Here is a 21,721-nt window from a genome sequence, read left to right on the forward strand (position 1 = left end):
CAGCACCCCCCTCCCTCCGGCCCCGCCTAAAGCTTCCTACCCATAAATCTTTGTCTCATAGTTTATTTCTCAGAAATTCTGACTCACGACAGTTACTTAGAATTGTTTTAGATTGTAGGCCTTTTTAAATATGCCAAATAAAGACCAAATTCTTAGGCCACCTCAGGCATGCACATATTCTTCATTCATAACCAAACACCGGGGAACAAGCCCTGTGCGGATGGATCGGACGGAATGTCTGCAGAAACTCTGTCCAGCACTAAGGATGAGGGATGACCACAACAGGAGCTCTCAGAGAGCTCCAATAGCAGTACCAGGGAAATACACACCTCCATGTACACTAACTAACCTACAATCCTAGGTGAGAAAAGCAAACACAGAAGTGTAAACAACAGTACTCTGGAAGCACAAAAGAGAGAGCAACTGAGCCTGTCTCAGGCAATCAGAAGTGTGTGCTCCGTCTTCACACCTGAAAAGAGGGTGGCGGCGGTGGTGGCGGCAGTGGCCTCAGTGGCTCGGGGTGGGTCGTTTTTAGCAGAGAACACGGTATTTGTGAAGGCAACTGGTAAATGCTACTGGGGACGTCTAGCTCAATCAGAGCTTGCCTGAATCCTCTGGAGCTTCCTGCCATCTATATGTAACTGAAAATGACACCAATACCAGTGGAAAATAAGACTAGTCCAACAGAGTGCTTCTTTTCACTTGATGACGATTTCAATGGTTTTCTGGGAAAAGGAGAGAATCAAGGAAGTTCTTCCTAAAAGCTGCTGGCACCCTACATGTGAGCTTATTTTCCCTCTTGGTCATCCAGCCATAGTGGGGACGGAGGAGCGAGGGAAGGTGAGGATCTAAACAGGGCCAGGTAGATCAGAAAGAGCATTTTGTTCTCATGCTGAAGGGTCTGGCCCTTACCTTGTCAGGAGATGATGAGAGTTACTGAAGATTTTAAGGAAGAAAGTAGCATGAGGATTAGAGGAGCTTGGCTGAATAAGGCATCTCCTGCGTCTGCCCACACATGAGATTACGAGGGCTGAACCTAAGGCTGTGGTGGTACATTTGAGAGATGTTTACAAGGCAGAATTCCTCAAACCAGTACCTGCTGGGTCTGACACGCCTAAGCTGGAGTCTAAGTCCAGCGGGTATCTAGCGGGTATCTAGCTGAGTCGACAATTCACTGCCCCTCCATTAGCCATGATTCTCATCTATAAGTGAGACACCTACTTCATACATGCTTTGTAGCCCAAGTGGGTAATGGGTATAAAAGGCTCAGGGTGGCTTAGGATACCAGGCGATATGCTAAGTATTCAGCAGACATAAAGCATTACTAGCAGAGTGGTGACTTCCAAATCTAAAGCAGGTAGTTTCATATGCAGTTACTGTGGGCTGCAGATTTGCTCGTCCTCTCCCCTTAGGACTGGTCTCACTTTAGCGGCACCTCCCACAGACTTTGGCGAACTAGCTGAGCCGAGGACTGCCACATCCGCCACACCTGAGACTGCCTAGTGGGACAGCGGGAATCCAGGCCCCGCTCTACTGTTCTGCTTGCTAAGATGGGTGCCCTGGTGTGAGCTGCATGTGCACGGAAAGGGTAGCTTTTTCTAAAGGGCACTAAGGTGTTATCTGGACTAGCTGTGGCTGTGTCCAGGCATATTAAATCTGTCCTTCATTCTCTTTTCCTCTCTGAAACATTCAATAAAAGTTTTGTGTCCCATGTGCTACCTATCAGTGGAGGTTATTTGTCAAGAGCCCAGGCTGCCTGAATGAGCTTCAAAGGCATCACAAGGAGCCCTGACTACAGAATGGCTGGGAAGGAAGAAAGGGGAAAGGGGAGAAAGTATTTATTAAGCTCCTACTATGTCCCATGAATAATATTTTTGTGATTTTTCTCTCATCCAACTCAATGGAAAATAGGAACAGGGGCTGGGGTATATTCCTAAATGGACAGGCAAGAACCTGAGACCAGCTGGAGGAGCTAGACACAGGACCTCCAAAGGTAACATGTTCAGAAGGCTAGGAAATCTGGGGTGGGGGAGGTCACTGGTGGGGTGGCACAGCTCAGAAGAGCAAAAAGGGAAAAAGTGCCGTGGCCTTGACTTTGTTCAATGACCCAGGAGAAAACGAGAGGCATGTGTCCCCTCTCTGGTAATATTTTGTCACCTCACAGACTTGAGTGACAGACAGCAAGAGGGCTGATGTTTATGCGTTAAAAACATACATCTTGGTGTCACAGGAGAGTGAATGGAAGGTTGTAAATGAAACCCCTGGAAACAGACCTGCTCTAGTCTGACCACAGAGTCTAAGCACTGTTGGATCCAGTGCCTACATGCAAACATGTGGTTATAGAATGTCAGAAATAATTATTAAAAAAAAATTTTTTTAATATCTATTTAGTTTTGAGGGGGTTGTGGGGCAAAGAAAGCGGGAGACACAGAATCCAAAGCAGGTTCTAGGCTCTGAGCTGTCAGCACAGAGCCTGATGGCGGACCTCAAACTCACAAACTGTGTGATTAGGACCTGAGCCGAAGTCAGATGTTTAACCAAATGAGCCACCCAGACACCCCAGAAATAATTATTAAAAAAGAAAAGATAGAGGAGTTGAGTTGGTTCTTTCAGAACTTGATTCTGAAAACCAGGGGTATTTGGAAAACAAAACAAAACAAAACAAAACACGTAACAGTGCTCCCCTCATCACTGCCACTTGAGCAGGCAGCACCCGTGAGTCCTTACGGAGCACAGGTACGGTGGTAACTTCCCACAACCAGCCCTAAGCAGCTGTTCTTTTCCTTTCTTCTCAGATAACAGGTTAAGTGACCTCCCTAGATCATCCAGCAAGGCAGTGGTGGAGGCAGAATTCAAACCTGGACCCAACTCCAGAGCCCATGCTGGGAGAGTTGTTCCAGTCTGCCGGCCCCTCCCCTGCCAATAAGGCTGTGTGGGGGGCGCTGTCGCACATGTGACCTAAGATTAAAGACAAATGGAATGAGGTTTTTTGAAAGTAAAGGGCAAATTCTGTCCTTGTTCTCAGTCCAAAAAGTCATTTATTCAATGTCTTTTGGGAATAAGTTTTCCACAAAAATGCATTTTCTAGCTAATTGATGCTTCCCCAGATTTGTTTTACGTATCGTGTTTCTCTGCCTTCTTAGAGTGATTATCCAGAACATAATGGAACTGCTTGTCCTGCTTCACGACTATCATTTCTCAACAACAAGCACAGTGGCCAACATAGGGTCATTCACGAGGATAGCTTTTGGCTTCTCAGTCTCTCCTCTAGCTCCTGTGAGTAGGCGTTCTTTGTCCCATCGTTACTGTGTCCTATTCTAATTAATTCGGCCTCTCTTTTCTTTGTTCTACCAATTTGTTGCACTAGGGCATTTGTTTTAGTTCTTTGTTCTTGAAGGTCCAGAGGGGAGTCCTCTCCTGACATGTGAGCTGGTACTGCGCTAATGTGACTTGCACGTTACTCCTCAGTTTAAAATCTATTTTTTTCCTAGAAGGAATTATAAAAAAAATTAACAGTGATTACCCTTAGGGAAATGGGTTGGCAGAAACCAGTGGGAGGAGTAAAGAGAGAGGTGTTCCCCCCCCCCCCATTTAATGACTTTAATTAATTGGGATGGTCAAATGTTGTATGTGTTTTAGATTTACCTTAAGAATGTCAACAGTGGTTATCTGGGCAGGGAGATTTTTGACCTCCCCCCCTCCTTTTTAAAAAAACCTGATCAATGTTATACAGTGATATCTATGTGTGGATGTACGTATGTATATATATTTGTATCTGCAACATAAATATGTACACACAAGTATAAACATTAAAAATGGTGCTGGGTGGCTCAGTTGGTTAAGCGTCCGACTTGGGCTCAGGTCATGATCTCATGGTTCGTAGGTGTGAGCCCTGCACTGGGCTCTGTGCTGATAGCTTAGAGCCTGGAACCCTGCTTTGGGTTCTGTGTCTCCTTCTCTCTCTGCCCCTTCTCTGCTTGCACTCTGTCTCTCTCTCACCCTTAAAAACAAACATTAAAAATTTTTTTAAATGGTTATGGCAATAACTTAAGAAATCTAAATTTTTTCCCTAATGATCCATTAAGTGACAATACTTGTATACTTTGGTTGGAAATTCTAAATTTTCTTTGGAAGTAAGCTCTGTAAGCATGTGTGTGTTTGTGTGTGGACTCCTATTTTAAAGCTCTGCGGTTCCTAAATATCTCTTGAAAAGTTTCTGGGGCAGCCGGGCAATTTCCAAATCTAATTTCCAAGAAATTCTTTAAGTCTTCAAAAACAAATTCTCCCACGGCACATTTTTTTATGAGTACAACCCATACTGAGAGATATAAAATGGAACTTCCTAACAATTTTCCAAAAACTATTTATTGACTTAAATTGTGGGATTTCATTTTATAGTCAGTTTTTCTCCAAAAAAAAAAAATAAATAAATAAATAAAACACATATAATTGTGTGTTTAAAGGCAAAGATACAAATATAAGATCTCATGAAAAAACATAATCAAAGAATCACTGAAAGTGCTGTTATTTACTTCATTTCTTAAAACTTACTCCATTTGAAAAAACATACTTGGGAAAGTCAAAATGATAGTTTCATTTCCCTTACAAGTATATCTACTCTGAAAACATTATATAGGAGAGTATAATGGGTGTGGCCCCTCTGATGAAGTTCTTCAACTTCTAATATTACTGATCCTATTAAGCATAGATTGTTAGAAAGTTTTTTTGTTGCCCCCAGTAACTATTTTGGTTGACTTTTACTTCCCCTTGCTTTTTGACACTGTGCAGGAAGTATGTTGAGGAAAACACAAAGTGACTTCTCCAAATCAGGGCAGGTTAGTCTTATTTTCTTATCATCATTGTCACTATCATCATGACATACTGAAAGCTTTTTATTATTTGGGCTCCATGTCTCATAAAGTGGCTGGAGCCTTCTCTATCAGACTGATACAATCTCTGTCATAGCATGGTAGGCAGGAGGAATTCTGAACTGGGTATCCAGAAAAGGGCTGGTTCCTGACTGTGTAGGCTTGCCTGGGTTATCTAATGCACAGGCTGATGCCCAAGCAACCATGTAAATTAAAAAATAAAAGCAGGAAAGCCAAGAGAACAATGAGAACAGAGCTTGGGCACATAGTAAGCACTCAGCGAATAGCTGGTGAATAAATGAATAAGATGATTCTACCTATATAACACAAGTGATCTGAACAAAATGATATAACCTCCCTCTGCAAGATTCTATTAAAAATGCAAACTGTTCTTGTGGCTCTGGCCTGTAGGAAAAAATAGATTGAGCAATAGCATAGAAGCAGAAATCAGAGTAAGTCAGACAGCCTTCACCTTTCTCTTTCCATAGGTATAAATTGAGATTCCACAGCCAAGGATCTACTCTGCAGTAAACTAACTTAAAAAGTGACCAAACTAAATTTGGGATACCAAAACACTTGTTAAAAAGTTGCCAGGGGTGCCTGGGTGGCTCAGTCGGTTAAGCGCCCAACTTTGGATCAGGTTATGGTCTCACAGCTTGTGAGTTTGAGCCCCACGTTGTGTTCTGTGCTGACAGCTCAGAGCCTGGAGCCTGCTTCAGATTCTGTGCCTCCATCTCCGTGTCTCTCTCTCTCTCTCTCTCTCTCTCTCTCTCTCTCTCTCTCTCTCTCCCTCTCCCCTGCTCACACTCTGTCTCTCTCTCTCTCTCTCTCTCAAAAATAAATAGACATTAAAAAAAATTTTTTTTAAAACGTTGCCTGGGGGAGGTCAGATTTTAATTTTAGGAAATCAATTGAAGTCCTGTGAATTCTCACCATATCAGATGATCACAGTAATATTCATTTAAGTACAGTAAATGACAAAGCTTAAGAGAAATCATCTGGAGATTATCTGCACCCCTTTTTTGTCCTTGCTACTGCACCCCTTTCTAATATAGATCACTTAGACACTAAGAAAGATAAACAGCAGCTCTTCATGGAATCACCAAGTTGAAAAAGCCCTTAAAGGTCAGGGTTTAATTACCTGAATACAGCCAGAAACTGTACCTGTGAAACAGAACTATATAGAAGTAAGATCTCATCCTTCTTTTGCCACAACATTTTTCAAAGAAGCCAATACACCACTCATTCTCCTAATCACAATATATTGTTTTTTGTAAATTTATAAAAAAGCACAGATATTATGAAGACATATCATTAATAGAACAGCATTTTGATACTAGGAACATGACTATATTATGTGGATATTTTAAATTTAGGAAGATGTGATTATGAATTTTAATTTATACTGCTATCTTTTCAATCTGAATTTGAATGGAAGATTCTTAAGATTAGCTTAGGCTTCCACTTAATACAGAAATCCTCTCTACAGCACATTTTATGTAAAAGATTATATAATAAAAGATTAATGCAGCAACTTTAATATTTATACATTTTAAAATTCCATAGGAGGTGCTAAATGTGAATTGCTATTATTTCTGTATTCCTGGAATACAGATTTTGAATAAGCGGTTATGGTATTTAAATGTGATCTTTTTATTTTAAATCATTGCCAATTACATACGGAGATTTCTTGCACTGTTAATATGATTCATAATACAAAGCCTGTACTTAAAAACTTATTTCAAAATCAAGTTGTAATTCTTTTAGGTAAAATATAGTAAATGTTTCTGGCTAGTACATATGATAATATGCATAAAAACAGCATTTAAGTCATGTAATCTGAGAACTGATTTGTCAAATACTGCCATAGAGCACCTATGAAATAAAAAAACAAAACAAACTAACAAACAAACAAAAAAAACCTCAGTGTGAGCTTCCAAATAAAGTGTAGTGTTAAAATAACCACAAAATATAGAGTGACCATATTTGGCAAGAAAAGAGGCTGGTGTAAACTTCATAAAAGCCACATCATAGCCAGATTTGGCATCACCAAGGTATGACATGAGAGGGGACTCTTGTTCTAAACAACAGTGCCACTCAGCGGCTGAACAATGGTAGTGAACTGATCAACAGTATGAATGGAGGGTGGGCAAAAAGAAAAATGGAATTTTGGAGAAGGCAATGATAATACTGCAGGCAAAAAGATATACTACGTTGCCATGGTAACTGTACCTTGGAGGTCAGTTAGAGTCTGGACAGGAACAGAAACCTGAGCATCGCTTCCTGTAACTACATCGCCTGGATTTCATAAGAAAAAATAATTAGATTTCATAAAAAGGAAAAAAAATCAAGTTTACTTTTTTTTCATACTTAATGTAATACTTTTATCAACCTAATTACTAAAGGTACAGTAAAACAAAATACAATCTTAGAAAAATTAATATAAAATATTTTTTAAAGGAATTAATTTTTAAAAAGTATTTCCTAAAATGTTTCTGTGAATATTTTTCTTCAAGAAAAAAACAAGTTTCTATTAGTCTAAAACATAAGAAACTTGAGAAATCAAATGATTTTTCTGAGCAGGTTTAATTATGCTACAAATAGTAATGTGGTTTCATATTTTTTTTCTTAAAAAAAAATTCTTTATCCAAAAGTAAATATGCATTTATTACAAAGCAGGCATTTTTTTGAAACGCATTTCCTCCTACAACAGAGAGAAATTATTTTTAACTAAACTTGACACCAGTTTCTACAGTGATAAGATAAATACCTAAACAAGTTCTAATTTCATAGTTAAGTATTGAAAAGATTTCATAAGCTACCACATGTACTTATAAATGTCAACATGTAAAAATAAATCTGTGAACTGCACACCCTTTAAACTTGATATACTTATGATAGGCGAGATTTCATTCACAAATTGGACCTATGGTAAATGCTTAAAATAAAGAAGCGTTCAACTTCAAAAAATAGACAAAGGAAATGGGGAAAGAGGGAGTGCATTCTAAAAGTACAGGAGAGAAAGGAAAAGGAGAACAGGAAATTCTGTGTGAAGAACTTGAGGCACACTCCCATTTAGAAGGAAGACTTTTCGGTTCTCTGATTTCTTCCTTCCTGGCCAAGTTCATCATTAGGCACAGTCACTGTCAACAGAATTAATCCTCTGGCTGTATCAGCATCTGAAGGTTTAAGTTACTGTGAAATTCATAAACTAAAATCCAAGTCTTCTACAAAGACACTGTAGTTTCCAGGTTTGATAATGCAGGATTAATAGACTTGCTTGCCCTGTAGCTTTCATATAATAGCAAATCAGTTTTGGAATTATACAACATACCCTCAAGTGTTTTGACCACTTGCTACAATTATAATTGACAGCACAGCCAGCTTATCTGCAAATTACTGGGTTGTAATCCTATCATCCCATCCATTAACAGTACATGCATTTATATATGTGTATCTATATCTCCTGTAACTGAAATAAAATCTATAAATAGGTACACACTCCAAACCAGCTTTCAACGGAACTTATCAGGTCCTGAATTTTCATAATACAGTTACCTCTCTGTTCACTGATAAGTGGCATGCCTATCTTCTGTTTATTTGAAGGGGATTTTCAATTCTGTGCCTGTCACCCACTTTTCTCTGCTGCTTCTGGATTACCTATTAGTGTATAATTTAGAGACTGAAAACTCATTTTAATATTAAATATCACCAGAAAGTAGCGGAGGAATATCTGCGCACCCTCTTCTTTCTTTCACGACCCGACTCCCAACACATACACAAACTACACTTTGCGTTCCCAGCAACACATACACGAATTTTGGGTTTTCCATACAACTCTCATCCTACGGAAGCATAAACATTCGAGAGTTAACTAACCTACGAAAACCACAAGCATTTTCATCTTTACTAACAGCCATTATTCAAAGCAACTTTCAAATTTTCTGGCAGAGGACACTACAAAGGCTATTACATTCTCTCTCCTCAAAGGCCCTAAGTAGATGACTCTGTTCTGCGATAGTAAGAAGCCGTATTCCAACACAAGCCTCCTGACAGGCTACGTACTGTGCTCACCAATCTCGGGGACCAGGTGACACAGCTGCAGATCTGTCACTGTCACAGCACAGCGGGATACTTGTGGGAAACACCAGCATAAAGAACGAATGCTGGCGACGTATTTTTTCCTTGTAGCGTTACCCAGTGTATCTTTACGGATGTTTGGAGCTGGGAGGCTCCCCAGGGAGCAGTCCACACCTCTTATTTCAGGGCGAGGAGACATGGTCAGAAGGCTTCAGGACTGTGCTTACGGTTCATTTCATGGGCAAGTCAGTGAGAGGGAGCAGCAACCTAGCTGGTTTCTACTTGTATCAACTGTTCTCTTCGCCTTTTACTCCGTTTCATTCAAATCCTTATGCAGGGAGGGACATTTGCAGGAATGTTTATCTTTAAGAGGAAGGTAGACAAGCTTTTTGTGATTGACACGAGGAGAATGAACCAGAAAGAAAAAGAAGAGCTGCCACACAAGGAGACGTTCTTTCAGCACGGGGATCAGTTACAAAATGCCCTAGTGATACTCATGTTCCAAGTACTTTGCTTAAGTGCTCTGTTGTCTCCTTCTAACTGGGGACTTCGTTTTCATCAGTCGTTCCATCCTCGTGCGCCTCCTTCTCACTTACTGTGATATTAATACTTGACATTTCCTTAGAGATACAACTTTATATTTCTATAGTCATTTGGCTTGGTTCCTCTGAAGATTTAAGCTACAGCATTAAGAGATTCTCTGACTCATTTGCCTGCCATCAGTTAGAATTACTACTGACTATGGCTTGTTATCAAAGCAATACTGAAATCATATTTGGTTAGAACAATAAAACAGTACAATTAAGAAATATTGAAAATAACATTCATTTCCATTCTGAAAGTGGGCATGTCTCCTGGCATTAAAATACATTTACAATGTGTTAATGATTTGAAGTCTCCTTTTCTTTCAATCATGTGTGACAACTCTACATTGAAAAGAAAAGAATGTAGTTTTACACGAGACATTCCTGTGTAACGCAAACTCAATATTCTAACAGAAACTTATATACTAACTATACAAGTCTAATACTTCATATAGGCAATGGTAGATAATACCCTGTAACTGACGGAAGAATAAACATGCACACACTCGTTAGTGAATTCAATACTCATTATTTTTGTGCCATTGGGGAATAAAGTCCACTTAAGTCTGCCAGCTTAAATGCCAAGAATTTAAAATTTTTAACCATTTTAGATGCAATCTTCTTAAACAGAGTGTATGGGAACATGGTTTAAGGTCTTCTAACCGATTCAATATTACTGTGGTTGCTGTCAACACCGGTCATCGAACACGGCTAGAACAAGGGTCCCTTTAAGATGTGAATGAGGCATGGATCAGGCTATTTGTGCCCTGACAACTGAATGGCCACAGGCTCTGTGCTTTGTGAGGTCTTAGGATTGAATTCTGTAGATTTTCTGCCATCATGTTCCTATTTCTTGCTTCTATAGTATAGATAGCAGAGTCCCACCACTAAAAATAAATGCAGCTGTTTCTAATCTGCTGTGAACAGGGGCACTTAATATAGGGGTCTCTGAAAAGAGTGGAAAATAAGAGCATAAAGGTTCTGAGTAGGAACCTGAAGGGCTCTCCTACGAGTTAAATACATGCGGGAGACGAAGCACCAGAAAAGCCTGGAAACAGACCACACGCTTACTTGAGGCTGGGTGGCAAGAGCGCCCCTCACTCGTAGCAGCACCAGCAGCGGCCCCGCTTGTCAAATGAGAGCTTTGGATGAGGTGGTCTCCCAGGTCTCCTCTGCTCTAGCATTCTAAGGCTCTAGATTGTAGGGCCTGGACTCACAGACTGACTTTGGCTGCTAGAGATTCTGTTTAGCCTTCCCCGTAAGGGTACAGTTCATATTGCTCATGGGTAAAGCAGCTGGATGAGCAACCGCAAGCCTAGGGGCAGCACGCTCTCTTCAAACCAGCTGCGCGGATGGATGCTACGACCAGTGAAGCCCATGCTCTTGGAACGTCCCATTTCAGACTATACATCATTACACGTTAGCAGAGATCGCATCAACTGCTCTCAAGTTCTGTGTTGTGATAGCCTGTGCCATACTCTACGGGCATCCAGAGGACTCGAATGCACGTATCCTAGGATATAGATGCTAAAGAAGTACCTTAACAAATTACTTCATAAAATGGTCTTATTAAAAACGACACAGGATCTGATATTCCAACTGAAAAAAAAAAAAACGAATCTAACAGATTTTTAAAAATTAGATTTTGCATTAATTTCTATCTCTAGGAGGTTGGTTCCTCACAGGCAGGTGAGGAAATCCCAGGCTACACTGTGAGCGTTTTCGTTCGATTTATTACGATTGTTTCCTTACCTTTGTTCAATTGCACTGGCATGCTTTCCGATTTCATCAGTCTCTGCTGCTGCTGCTGCTGCTGCTGCTGCTGCTGCTGCTGCAGGGGATGCCTGGGGACCTCTGCCAGGGTCCTGGTGGGAGGCACAGCAGTGGAGGAGCCTCCACTACTGCCCGCTGGTACAGGGCCACCCGCACTGCCTGGGGCCATTGCTGGAGAAATCAACTTTCTTCCAAAATTTATCAGGCTATTAGAGACCTTATTTATATTCAGGGGAGCACCTTTGACGTTGGCCCTGTAGAAAAAAAATTAGGTGGAGAAACATTACTTAAATTAGAGGACAACTCTATGTCACTTATTCCAATTGGTATAAAAACACATCTTACCTGCTTGAAAAAGGCCATTTACTGGAAAAGCTACACAAAGCGAAAGTGAAAACATAAAAGTGATCACAAAATAATACAACGGTAAGGTTCTTCGAGAGGTGGCTTATGGAAAATAGTCTTTTTACTGTTCATTCATTCATTCATTCATTCATTCAACAAATGGGGCCTATTTTGTGCTAACACTGTGCTCGGTTCTGGGGATGCAGTTGTCCACAGCAGACGTAGTTCCCCTCCTGGAGTTTTCAGTGTAGTAGGGAAGAAATATATTAAATAATCGCGTAAAAAAAGCATGGTTAAAGCCTGTGATAAGGACTCTAAAGGAGACGTCCAGGGCTCAGCAAGCCTTGGATAGAAAACGGCACCTGTGAAATGAAGCCGACAGCAGATTTCCCACAAGCCCTGGCGTGTGGGTATTAGGCCACATTTAATCTGATTTTGAAAAATAAACGTGTCTGAGAGTCACAAAGTAAATTCAATAAAAGCTGTACAGAATCGCCCAGTTCCTGAGAACTGCAAGTTGCCCTCACCACCCCGACCATCCTGGCTCTCCACATCCTCCTTCCCCACTGCCCTGCTTCACTTTTCCTGATGGCACTACATATTCTATTTGATGGGTTATTATTTGTCCATCTCCTCCAATCCCCATTCGAACGCAAGCTTCACGAAGATAAGGGGTTCTGGTCTGTCTGCTATGCTGCTGTTGCCTAGCGTATAACAGGTGCTTTATAAATATTTGTTAAAAGGGAGCTGCACGTCCAGGTAGTGGAAGTCTTTCCACCTCTACAGTGAAGAGTCCCGGCTCCTAGCGATGGCCAGCCTCTCTCACTGTGCTCTGGATTCCATCCTCTGACCTGAGATCGTTGCCCTTGCACCTTCCTCTCCTGAATCATTTTCTCCTTCTCTGTAGTGGCATTCCCATTAGCATACAACCATGGCGTGTGTGTGTGTGTGTGTGTGCGCGCGTGCGTGTGCATGCTCACACAAGCGCCCTTGCTAACTTATCCTGTGAACCCTCATCTCTTCCTAGTTACCATCCCACTTCTCCTCCTTCCTCATGACATATTTTTTCAAAAAGCTGTCTTATGTGCTACTTCTGCTTCTTGGGTCCTAGGCCCACTCAGGTCTGGTTGTGGCCTCCTTGCCAATGTGCAAAAACTACTCCTCCTAGTCATGGATGACCTCCACAGTGCAGAGCTGAAGGCTCACTCTTATTTTATTCTACCCTTGTCAATGGTTAACCCCCTTACCCGCCGCTCCTCTCATACACTTCCTCGCTCGGCTGCCATGGTTTGCCAGCACCTGTGTGACAGCCATCTGGCAAACAGAAGACACCAAGTAAACATTTGTCAACTGAATGACTACCTCCCAGATGATTTGTAATCTTGAGGTATCTCAGGGGTATTATCTTGAAGACCAGTTACGATTATAAATTATTTTAGTTGCAGGAGGTAGTCCCACTCCACAACAATACCAAAGTTTGTATTTTTATTGCCTAAATCATTAATAGAAGCTTATTTTCTCACATTTTGCTTCTTTTTTCCATAAAAGTAGGAGATCGAAAATCAAGTTTGAGGGATACATTTACTTGATTTAACTTGAATTTTACTATCATTTCCTTCTCTCAGATCTACCTGACAGCTCTTACATAGTAATTCTCCTACATTTTATAGAACAGCTGTATCCCTGGCGTTGCTAGATACAGCTCTAAGATAGAACTGATCCATAGTCCTATAATAAAAGAGAACACTATGCTTCTTCCTTTCATCAAGTTTTTCTTTAATGGTACTGGCTAATATTATGGGCTACATATTGGAGACTTACATTACTTTGGAGCTAGGACAAATCAAATTTAAAACCTGGAATTCGGCTTTATAAGAGAAAGAGTTGCTCATTTACAACTCCACGAAATGTGAAAAAAATTGTCAAATGATTCTTTTTGTATCAAGTTTTATCTTTAAAGAACTGAGCTATTTCATGCCCTTCCAAAAATTGTTGAAAATAACGTTTCCTAATGGAGATAAGGATATATCGTGATTATACACCACTTACTTCCAGTTTCCCGCTGCTTCCTAATGAAGTACGGCATTCTCAATTTACAGACACTACAGCTTAGCAACAGAGAAGGCACTCAATACATGTTTATTGAAAAATAAATGAAGGAAATGAAAAGAACTCGTAAGTTGTGGATTAGGAAGGCATTCACCTCTGGCACTGTATTCCACTCAGCAGCCTGCATGCAATCCCATGTCTTGTTGCATTTTAGTTTTGCTTGTTTGAAGGCAAGATTCATAATTCACAGATATGAAGAAGCTAAAATGCTGTTACCCTTTTTTATGAACAAAAATGTACTAGTCAAATTCCCATACTGCCAGCTGTAAAATTTATATGTTGATAAAAGTACTAAGAAACTGCTAGAGCATTATCAAGAGAATATGGTTAATGCATCTTCATTACTACTAATAAGCACAAAAAACATAGATCAAGCTCATGCCGAGCAGTTTTTCATCTGAATACCTCTTAAAAGGGGATGAACACCGTTTTCCTTTTTTGGGTATTTTTTGTTTTTAACCAACTTCCCCCCTCATTCACTACCCACTGCTTCTAGAAGAATATTTTCTTCTCAAAACAACTACTGAAGGTGACTCTTCAATTATTACAGATACAAACAACTGTAAAACATGTACTTCTAGGACAAACATGCTGTCCATAGTGTGTTTGTTTTTCAGGATGATAATTTTTTGGCCAAAGGTGGCTAAACACAGATCTTAAATATCTGTAGCAGCATTCTTTACTGGCTGTGATGTACGTTATTAAGTCATGTGTGCTGAGTCAATGAAAATTAATGCGTTTGTCAGAGATCTGATGGACACTGAGTACTGGGTTGGATTAACAATGGAGTGTAACGTGTAAACACTGTTGAAATAAATAGTAAGAGGACTCTGGAGTTAACAAGACATTATATAAATCTAATGAGTAACTAATTTTGTGTAATCAAAGTCTTTCATTATTATTATTTACTACATACTCTTATTAAGTAATAAAAATAGTACAATATAGGAGGGATTGTCTTCAAATTGTTGCCAAGACCCTACTTTTTGCACAGCCTCATTTAGCAGGTTAAATCAGTAGCGATGGGACACTTACCTGAAGATTCAAGTCATCAAAACAACTGCATCAGAACCCAACCTGGCTTCACTGTTGGGCCCCTTTGGTTCACTTTCTAAAACTGGGTGACTCTTGCTGCCTCTTGCCACCCACCTGATCTCTTACCGCCTGACTTTCTAACCCACACTCTCCTGAAAGAGCTTCTAGTGTTTCCAATGTCTTCTTAACTGCCAGAGGCATGAGCTGTTTTCATTCAACTTCTAAAACTTTTCTAAAGCTTAAAAAAACCAACCAACCAAACAAACCAAAAACCCAGAACATTATCACGTGATCACGTTTGTAAAAACTCTCCACAGCCACGGAGATTTTCCTCTCCTGTTATCCAAGCTTTGACACCACCTCAGGCTTTCTTCCTTTCTATCTATGGATTTGTTTTTCAGGTCTGATATTAAGTGTCTAATATTTGTTTACTTAACTCCTTTTTCAATAAAATTTTGTTACATGCTTGTTTATATTTTTGTCAAAGGAAGAGTTTTCCATTTATTTGTAATTATCTTTCTCAATATGCTAGTTTATATTTTTCTTATTATTTCCTTTCTGTATTCCCAAAGGTTGAATGCTTGGTTCGTTCATCCATTCATCCATTCATTCAGTTGTTCAGTTCCCTCTCTTTCCCAATAAAAGCATTTAAAGATATACATTTGCATTTGATTATAGCAACAGCATCACAGTTTTTCCCACACGTTTTCTATATAGTCCATTGGCTCAATTGTTATTTAGGTACATTTTAAAGTTTCAGATGGCTGGGTTTGTTTGTGTTTAAATATAATACCCAATTTGTTGTACTGAATAGAAAAAGAGGTATCAGAAGACTGAAAGTGGGGGCACTGTTCTAATTTTTCAGAAGGATTGTAGAGACCACGAACCAGAAAATGGACTGGCTTATTAAATTTTTTTTTCCTAATTACTTGAAAATGGTTGTAGTCTATCACAAGTAGCCAGTATGGGTCACTAAAAACAAGTCATTCTAAGGCAACTTTATTTCTTATCTGAGGTGTTAAAGTCTGTAAGATTTACCAAGGTATGTCAGTGCCGTGGATAGAATGAAAGATAATGCATCCTCAGTTATAGTTGGAGAACTGTACCTCAAGTTTATTGTTGAATGTTCTAGCACCCACCAAAGACTTCTGGTGATGACATGTGTCTCAGACTTGGTTCACAGACCTGCTCACCAGTCCTTTTTATAAGCTCATAATCTTCCTTCCATCAATGAGCTGCATAACTGGGGAGAGTTATGTAGCCTGCTCTCTGGACTGAAGTTTCCTTATCTTTAAGACAAGGGGGCTGGATTATTGATATTTTGGGTTCCTTTTAGCTAGAAAATTCTATAATTTTGTGACTGGAAAGAGAACAAGTGCTTACTGAATTTGAGACTAAAGGCCTGCAGAGACACCTAATCTATTAGACAAAGGAATCAAAATATAAAATACTCTCAACAGGCTAGCATGAGAAATGAATTAAACAGATAAAATTTAACAAAGATAAATGGAATCTTAAGCACTTAGGTTAAACCTTTTTATAACTGCACATTACACACAGAATAGAGAGGTATGGGCTAACATGAGTTCACATTAAAACAATAACAATAACAACAACAACAACAACAACAACAACAACAACAACAACGACACCCAAACATTAGTGTTTTAGTTTGGTCTGCTAGGCTAATCTGAGCCCACAGGGACACTGCTGAAGAAAAGTAAGATTCTTAGCCTGTGTTAATACTAAATGAGTGAACTTTTGGTTTCCAGTCTGGCATGTAAGAAGCTTGGAAGTTTCCACTTTGTCCTAACAACCAGAAAGAGTTGAATAAATTGAAAAAAAAAAAAATCAACAAATTTTTCTTAGATCCATAGCGTAAACTGCTGTCCCCAAATCAGACAGACTGACAGGTGACTACAGAGAATCACAACTTCCTGGAGCAGAGACCCATAGGAAGCAGCACTGGAGTAGGGAGATATGAAGTACAATTGACAAATCTTACTAGGGGCTCAATGGGGACCAATCTGACAGATAAACTCCGAGGGGGACCCAATCATGAGGGGGTAGCCCACACTCCTGAGTTTTATCTCCTGGAGTTCTACCGATGGGAGAAAAATTGTGCATCCAACAGGTGGAATGGAAGGGAACCATTTTGAAATACATCTGAACATTCTGTTTTTCTTAACAAAGTCTGCCCTCAGGAGAAATCATTCAACCCAAATCTAACCTGCTGAGGTTTTATCAGAGCTTAACTGACCTGGAGGAAGGGAAATACCCAACCCCACACCCCTCTAGTCACCCTGTCCCACCCACGTTGGGGAGGCGGATGAGAGGCAGGTGTGTTCACAGTCTGAAGGCACAGGCTCACAAAAAGACTGACACCTAATCACAGGACTATAGAATGGTTCTTCTCCTCCCACACCTTATCACCACATTACTATAAGTCCATTTACAGCAGTTCCTTTTACCCACTACATATATCCAACTATCACAAAAAATTTATATAAGACTTACTGAAAAAAAGTAGAAAGACACAGTTTGAAAAGACAGAGCAAGCATCAGAATCAGATTCAGATATAGCCTGCTCTATCTGTTGGAATTACCAGACTGGGAATTTAAAATAACTATGATTAAAATGCTAAGGGCTCTAATGGATAAGGTGGACAGCATGCAAGAACAGGTGGGAAATGTCAGCAGAGAAAAGAAAATTCTAAGAAAGAAAGAAAAAAAGAATGAAGATAAAAAAAAAAAACTATAACAAATGAACAGTGTCTTTCATAGGCTTATTAGTAGACTACACACAGGCAAGGAAAGAGACTATACACACTCTTGAGGTTGAGGAGGTTTTAAAAGAAATTCCCCAAACTGAAAAGCAAACACAAAAATGACATAAAGAAAATCACAGAAGAGAATATCCAACTGTGAGACAACTATAAAAGGTATAACATATACATAATGAGAATACCAGAGGAGAAGAGAGAAAGAAAGGAACAGAAGCAATATCTGAAACAACAGCAACTGAGAATTTCCCCAAATTCATGTCAGACACCAAACCACAGTTCTTGAAGGAAGCTTCAAGAACACCTGGGAGGGTGAATGCCAAAAGAACTACACCTAGGCATGTAATTTTTAAACTATATAAAATCACAGATAAATAAATCCTGAAAGAAACCAGAAGAACAAAACACCTTACCTATGCAAGAGCAAAGATAACCAACTTGTTGGAAACCATGCATGCAAGAAGAGAATGGAGTGAATATTTAAAATACTGAGAGAAAAAGCCCCGCCAACCCAGAATTCTGTACCCTGTGAAATTATCCTTCAAAAGTAAATATGGTATCTCTATGCAGTAAATATATATTATCTTTAATAGTAATATAAATATGTGACTAAAAATACTAGGTGAGTGCCTACATGGCAGAAGCTAACTGCACAACTATGGCAGACAGCTTTCGCTGAGGCATTAATGTCTGGCAGAACTGAGTTGTGTCTTTATAAAATGGAGTAGAACAGTGGGGAGGTATGAAAATTATGCTGCGAGAGGAATCGCTTAAAAAGCTGGGGGGCGAGTCTTACAATATCATGGGAGCTGTCATGGGGGAAAGCAGTCCTTTTGGCATGGCTTTAGAAAATGAAATGTGTTACGAAAGTTACAGAAAACAGTTCAAAAGCTATAACACAGGAAATCCTTTCTAATGTTTTAACAGGCTCTATTTAAAATAATAAGTGTTCCAATTCTGGAACTGTGTAAGAAATTGGGAAACCACCTTCAGACACTGTGGCTTTCTAGTCTTGGCCTGGGTGAGACATAGGCTTAAATGAAAGGCCCTTTCATTTAAGGCCTAGGCCCTTTCCAGCTCTAGGGATTTATAATCTGCAGTGTCAAATAGCTTCCACCACCATATTCATCATATTGTTGAAAGGGCAGGACCAAATGAGAGGCCTGTACACTAGTCTAGGCCCTTGAGGAATGTTGACCAAACCCCATCTCCAAACTTAGGGGCCTGTTTGCCCTGCCTCCTTATCTCTACCTTCTGTTTCTATTCTGTTCTTTTTGCCCCTCCTTCTTCCTCCACGTTCACTGTCCTTTCAAGATGCTATTCTTCCCCCTGCTCTTTCATTTGTTTCATAGTCTCCTTTTCTATCATTTTCTCACCTCACTGTACCTTTTTTTTCCACCATAAAAACACAGAACTTATTTTAAAATTATTTTCTTAAGTGCAAAGCGTAGTTGAAAAAAGTAAATATGAGTATGTGACTTTGGTTTTTAGATAGAAACAATATTCTCTTTCCATCTGTGCTATCTTTCTAGAAATCTACATTAGTGATCTATCCTCAACGGATTACAGTTCATATTTATTTCTTTCATGCTTATAGACATAAATATTTTATTTGGAAATTCAAAACAGCTGTCAGGGTTGCAACATAGTACTTTTCAAGATGATTCTAACACCTGAGCTAATTTATGGTGTACTTTTGTTTACAAATTCTGTGAGTTGAAGACTTCAAATTCTATAAAATGAATTGGTTTCTACCTTTCTTAATTCTTTATCTTTAAAGTTGAGAGTAGCAAATTTGCTTCAATGAAAGACATCTATATGTAATTCTAAATTTGTTTGCCATATTGTGAGGTTTCTATTGTCTTAGAAAACAAACTATCTCCACATCTCAAAGAACTCTAGATTTGATAGGTCTTTATTAAAACAAGATGATAAAAGTTAGTTTGCTATTACTTATTCCTTAGGAGTCTGACTTTTGAGTGAAATGTACTCCTTTCATCTATAAGGCTACGATTATTTTGTACGTGGAAGATACATTTTTGTTACTGTGTCATGAAGCAAAAGGAGTAGTGCTTTTAGGGATAAAAAGGTTGGCCTAATGCATGGTTGGATATAAGCTAGCCTATAGGGGGCTTACCTAATTAGGTCTGAACACCATTCATAACATTTGTCAAACTAACATAAGAATAATAAATACGTAGATTGCTGTGTATACAATCATTAGATAAACTCTCTAAGACTTATCTATAGAAATAAAAATTGAGGTTTCCATATCATACCGTTAGTCACACTGTTGCTTCATGCTTACATGACAGAGCTCTAATAAAAAAAAAAACAAAACAAACAAAACACCTTGAGGGATAGCAAGCCTGGGTGAGCTTCCCTAGCGGCAGCACTTATCACATGTTGTCATATATTGCTACTGGGAGACTTAAGCACTCCACTGGGACTGGACAGTTGGAAACTTGTATCTAGTTTCTCCTACTAGACTACAAACTTTTTCCTTTCCTGATTTCAGTCTGTATCCTTTTGTCATAATACACAGTACCCATGAGTGGAACAGCTTTGTAGAGTGCTGTGAGTCCTAGTGAGTCACTAAGCTGAGGAGGGTCTGGGGACCATCAAAAATGGAGACTAAAGGGAGGCAAAGATTTCTTAGGTAGGAAACAAAATGCACTAGCCATAAAAGAAGAAACTGAAAGAAGAAACTTCACTGAAATAAAATTTTTCTGATCATCTAAAGACATCATTAAGAAAATGAATAGACAAGCCATACACTAGGGAGTAATATTTCTAGTACACATATCTGACAAAGAATCCTATCCAGAATATATAAGGAATTCCTAAAATTAAAAAAAAAAAACAAATAACCCATTGAAAACAGGTAAAAAAAAAAAACTTGAAATAACACTTTATAAAAGAAGACCTATATATCAGTGATATGTTATGAAATGATGCTCAACATCATTAATCATCAGAAAAACGCAAATTAAGCCATAAGAGATACCATTTTCATATCAACTGGAATAAATAAAATAAAAAAGACTGACAATAGCAAATGTTGGCAAGGATGCACAATTACTAATGCTATACAATGATGTACAAGAATGCAAGCAATTGGAAACCCCATATATTCCTAATGGGAGTAGAAAAAGATACAGTTACTTTCAAAACAGGTTGTTTTGAAACAGGTAGTTTCTTATGAAGTTAAACATTCATCTATCCTATAGAGCAATTTGTGTTTACCTAAGAGAAAGAAAACCATACATCTATAAACAACACTAACAACAAACAACAGCACCAAAACACTTGTAGAGAAATGTTCACAGCAGCCTTATTCATAATACTCCAAATCTTGAAATGACTCAGTCAACGAGAGAATAAACAACTTGCTGTATGTTCATATGATGGAATGCGACTCAACAATCCAAAGGAAGGAACATGGATACATGGAATATGGGCAAACCGCAAAGACATCATGCTGAATGAAAAAAAAAAAGCTAGATACAAAAGAGTGCACACTGCCTGGTTGTATTTATATGAAGTTCATGAAAAGGCGAAACCAATATATACTGTAACAGAAATCAGACAGTAGTCGTCTCGGAATGAGTGGTTGCAAATGACCGTAAAGGGATACGAGGGAACTCTCAGGTGAAAGAAATGTTCATGCCAGATATATTGTTTTGGATGGAGGTTACATGGGTATACACAACTGTCAAAACTCATCAGATAGAATACTACGGATCTGTGTACTGGTACAAATTATGCATACGTTTTTTAAAAAAGGAGAAAAATCTATTTACTCTGGATTAGATAGGAGACAGTATTAGCAATTTATCTAAATTGGTTGGGTAGTAACAACTCTTTGATGTGACAGAAAGAGCACTTCAGACACAGATGTGCTTATAAGCACAAACTTTTAGTTATTTGAGCACAAAAGTATCACAAAGTTACATTTATATAGAAATCAGGGTTCTCTGACATTCTGATTAGCCAATTAACTACTAATACTGATAACCATGGACTTCTTGGCTTTATAGCTTGGGGAATATTATTAGCAATTATTTCTTTACCATATTTTAGCAATAAAATAATTCTGAACAATTGTAGTCATTATGTAAGTAAATATAATAAAGCCTAATTT

The 21,721-nt window shown here is 39.0% G+C and overlaps 1 protein-coding gene across 17 annotated transcripts in view; it reads right to left on the reverse strand.

Annotated features, from left to right (window-relative positions):
* TBC1D5 (TBC1 domain family member 5) overlaps positions 1–21,721 on the reverse strand; it is a 539,941-nt gene that overhangs the window by 59,550 nt on the left and 458,670 nt on the right. For 12 of the 17 annotated variants that reach the window (XM_045503731.1, XM_045503722.1, XM_045503732.1 and 9 more), the window contains 2 exons: positions 11,285–11,559; positions 7,101–7,166 (listed from right to left, as the gene is read on the reverse strand). In XM_045503731.1, coding sequence (XP_045359687.1) covers positions 7,101–7,166; positions 11,285–11,559 — 341 coding nt within the window. The remainder of the gene's footprint in view (positions 1–7,100; positions 7,167–11,284; positions 11,560–21,721) is intronic. The other 5 variants (XM_045503738.1, XM_045503736.1, XM_045503735.1 and 2 more) reach the window with 1 other exon arrangement.

Source organism: Leopardus geoffroyi, chromosome C2 (genome assembly GCF_018350155.1).
Source record: "Leopardus geoffroyi isolate Oge1 chromosome C2, O.geoffroyi_Oge1_pat1.0, whole genome shotgun sequence".
Lineage (NCBI taxonomy): Eukaryota > Metazoa > Chordata > Mammalia > Carnivora > Felidae > Leopardus > Leopardus geoffroyi.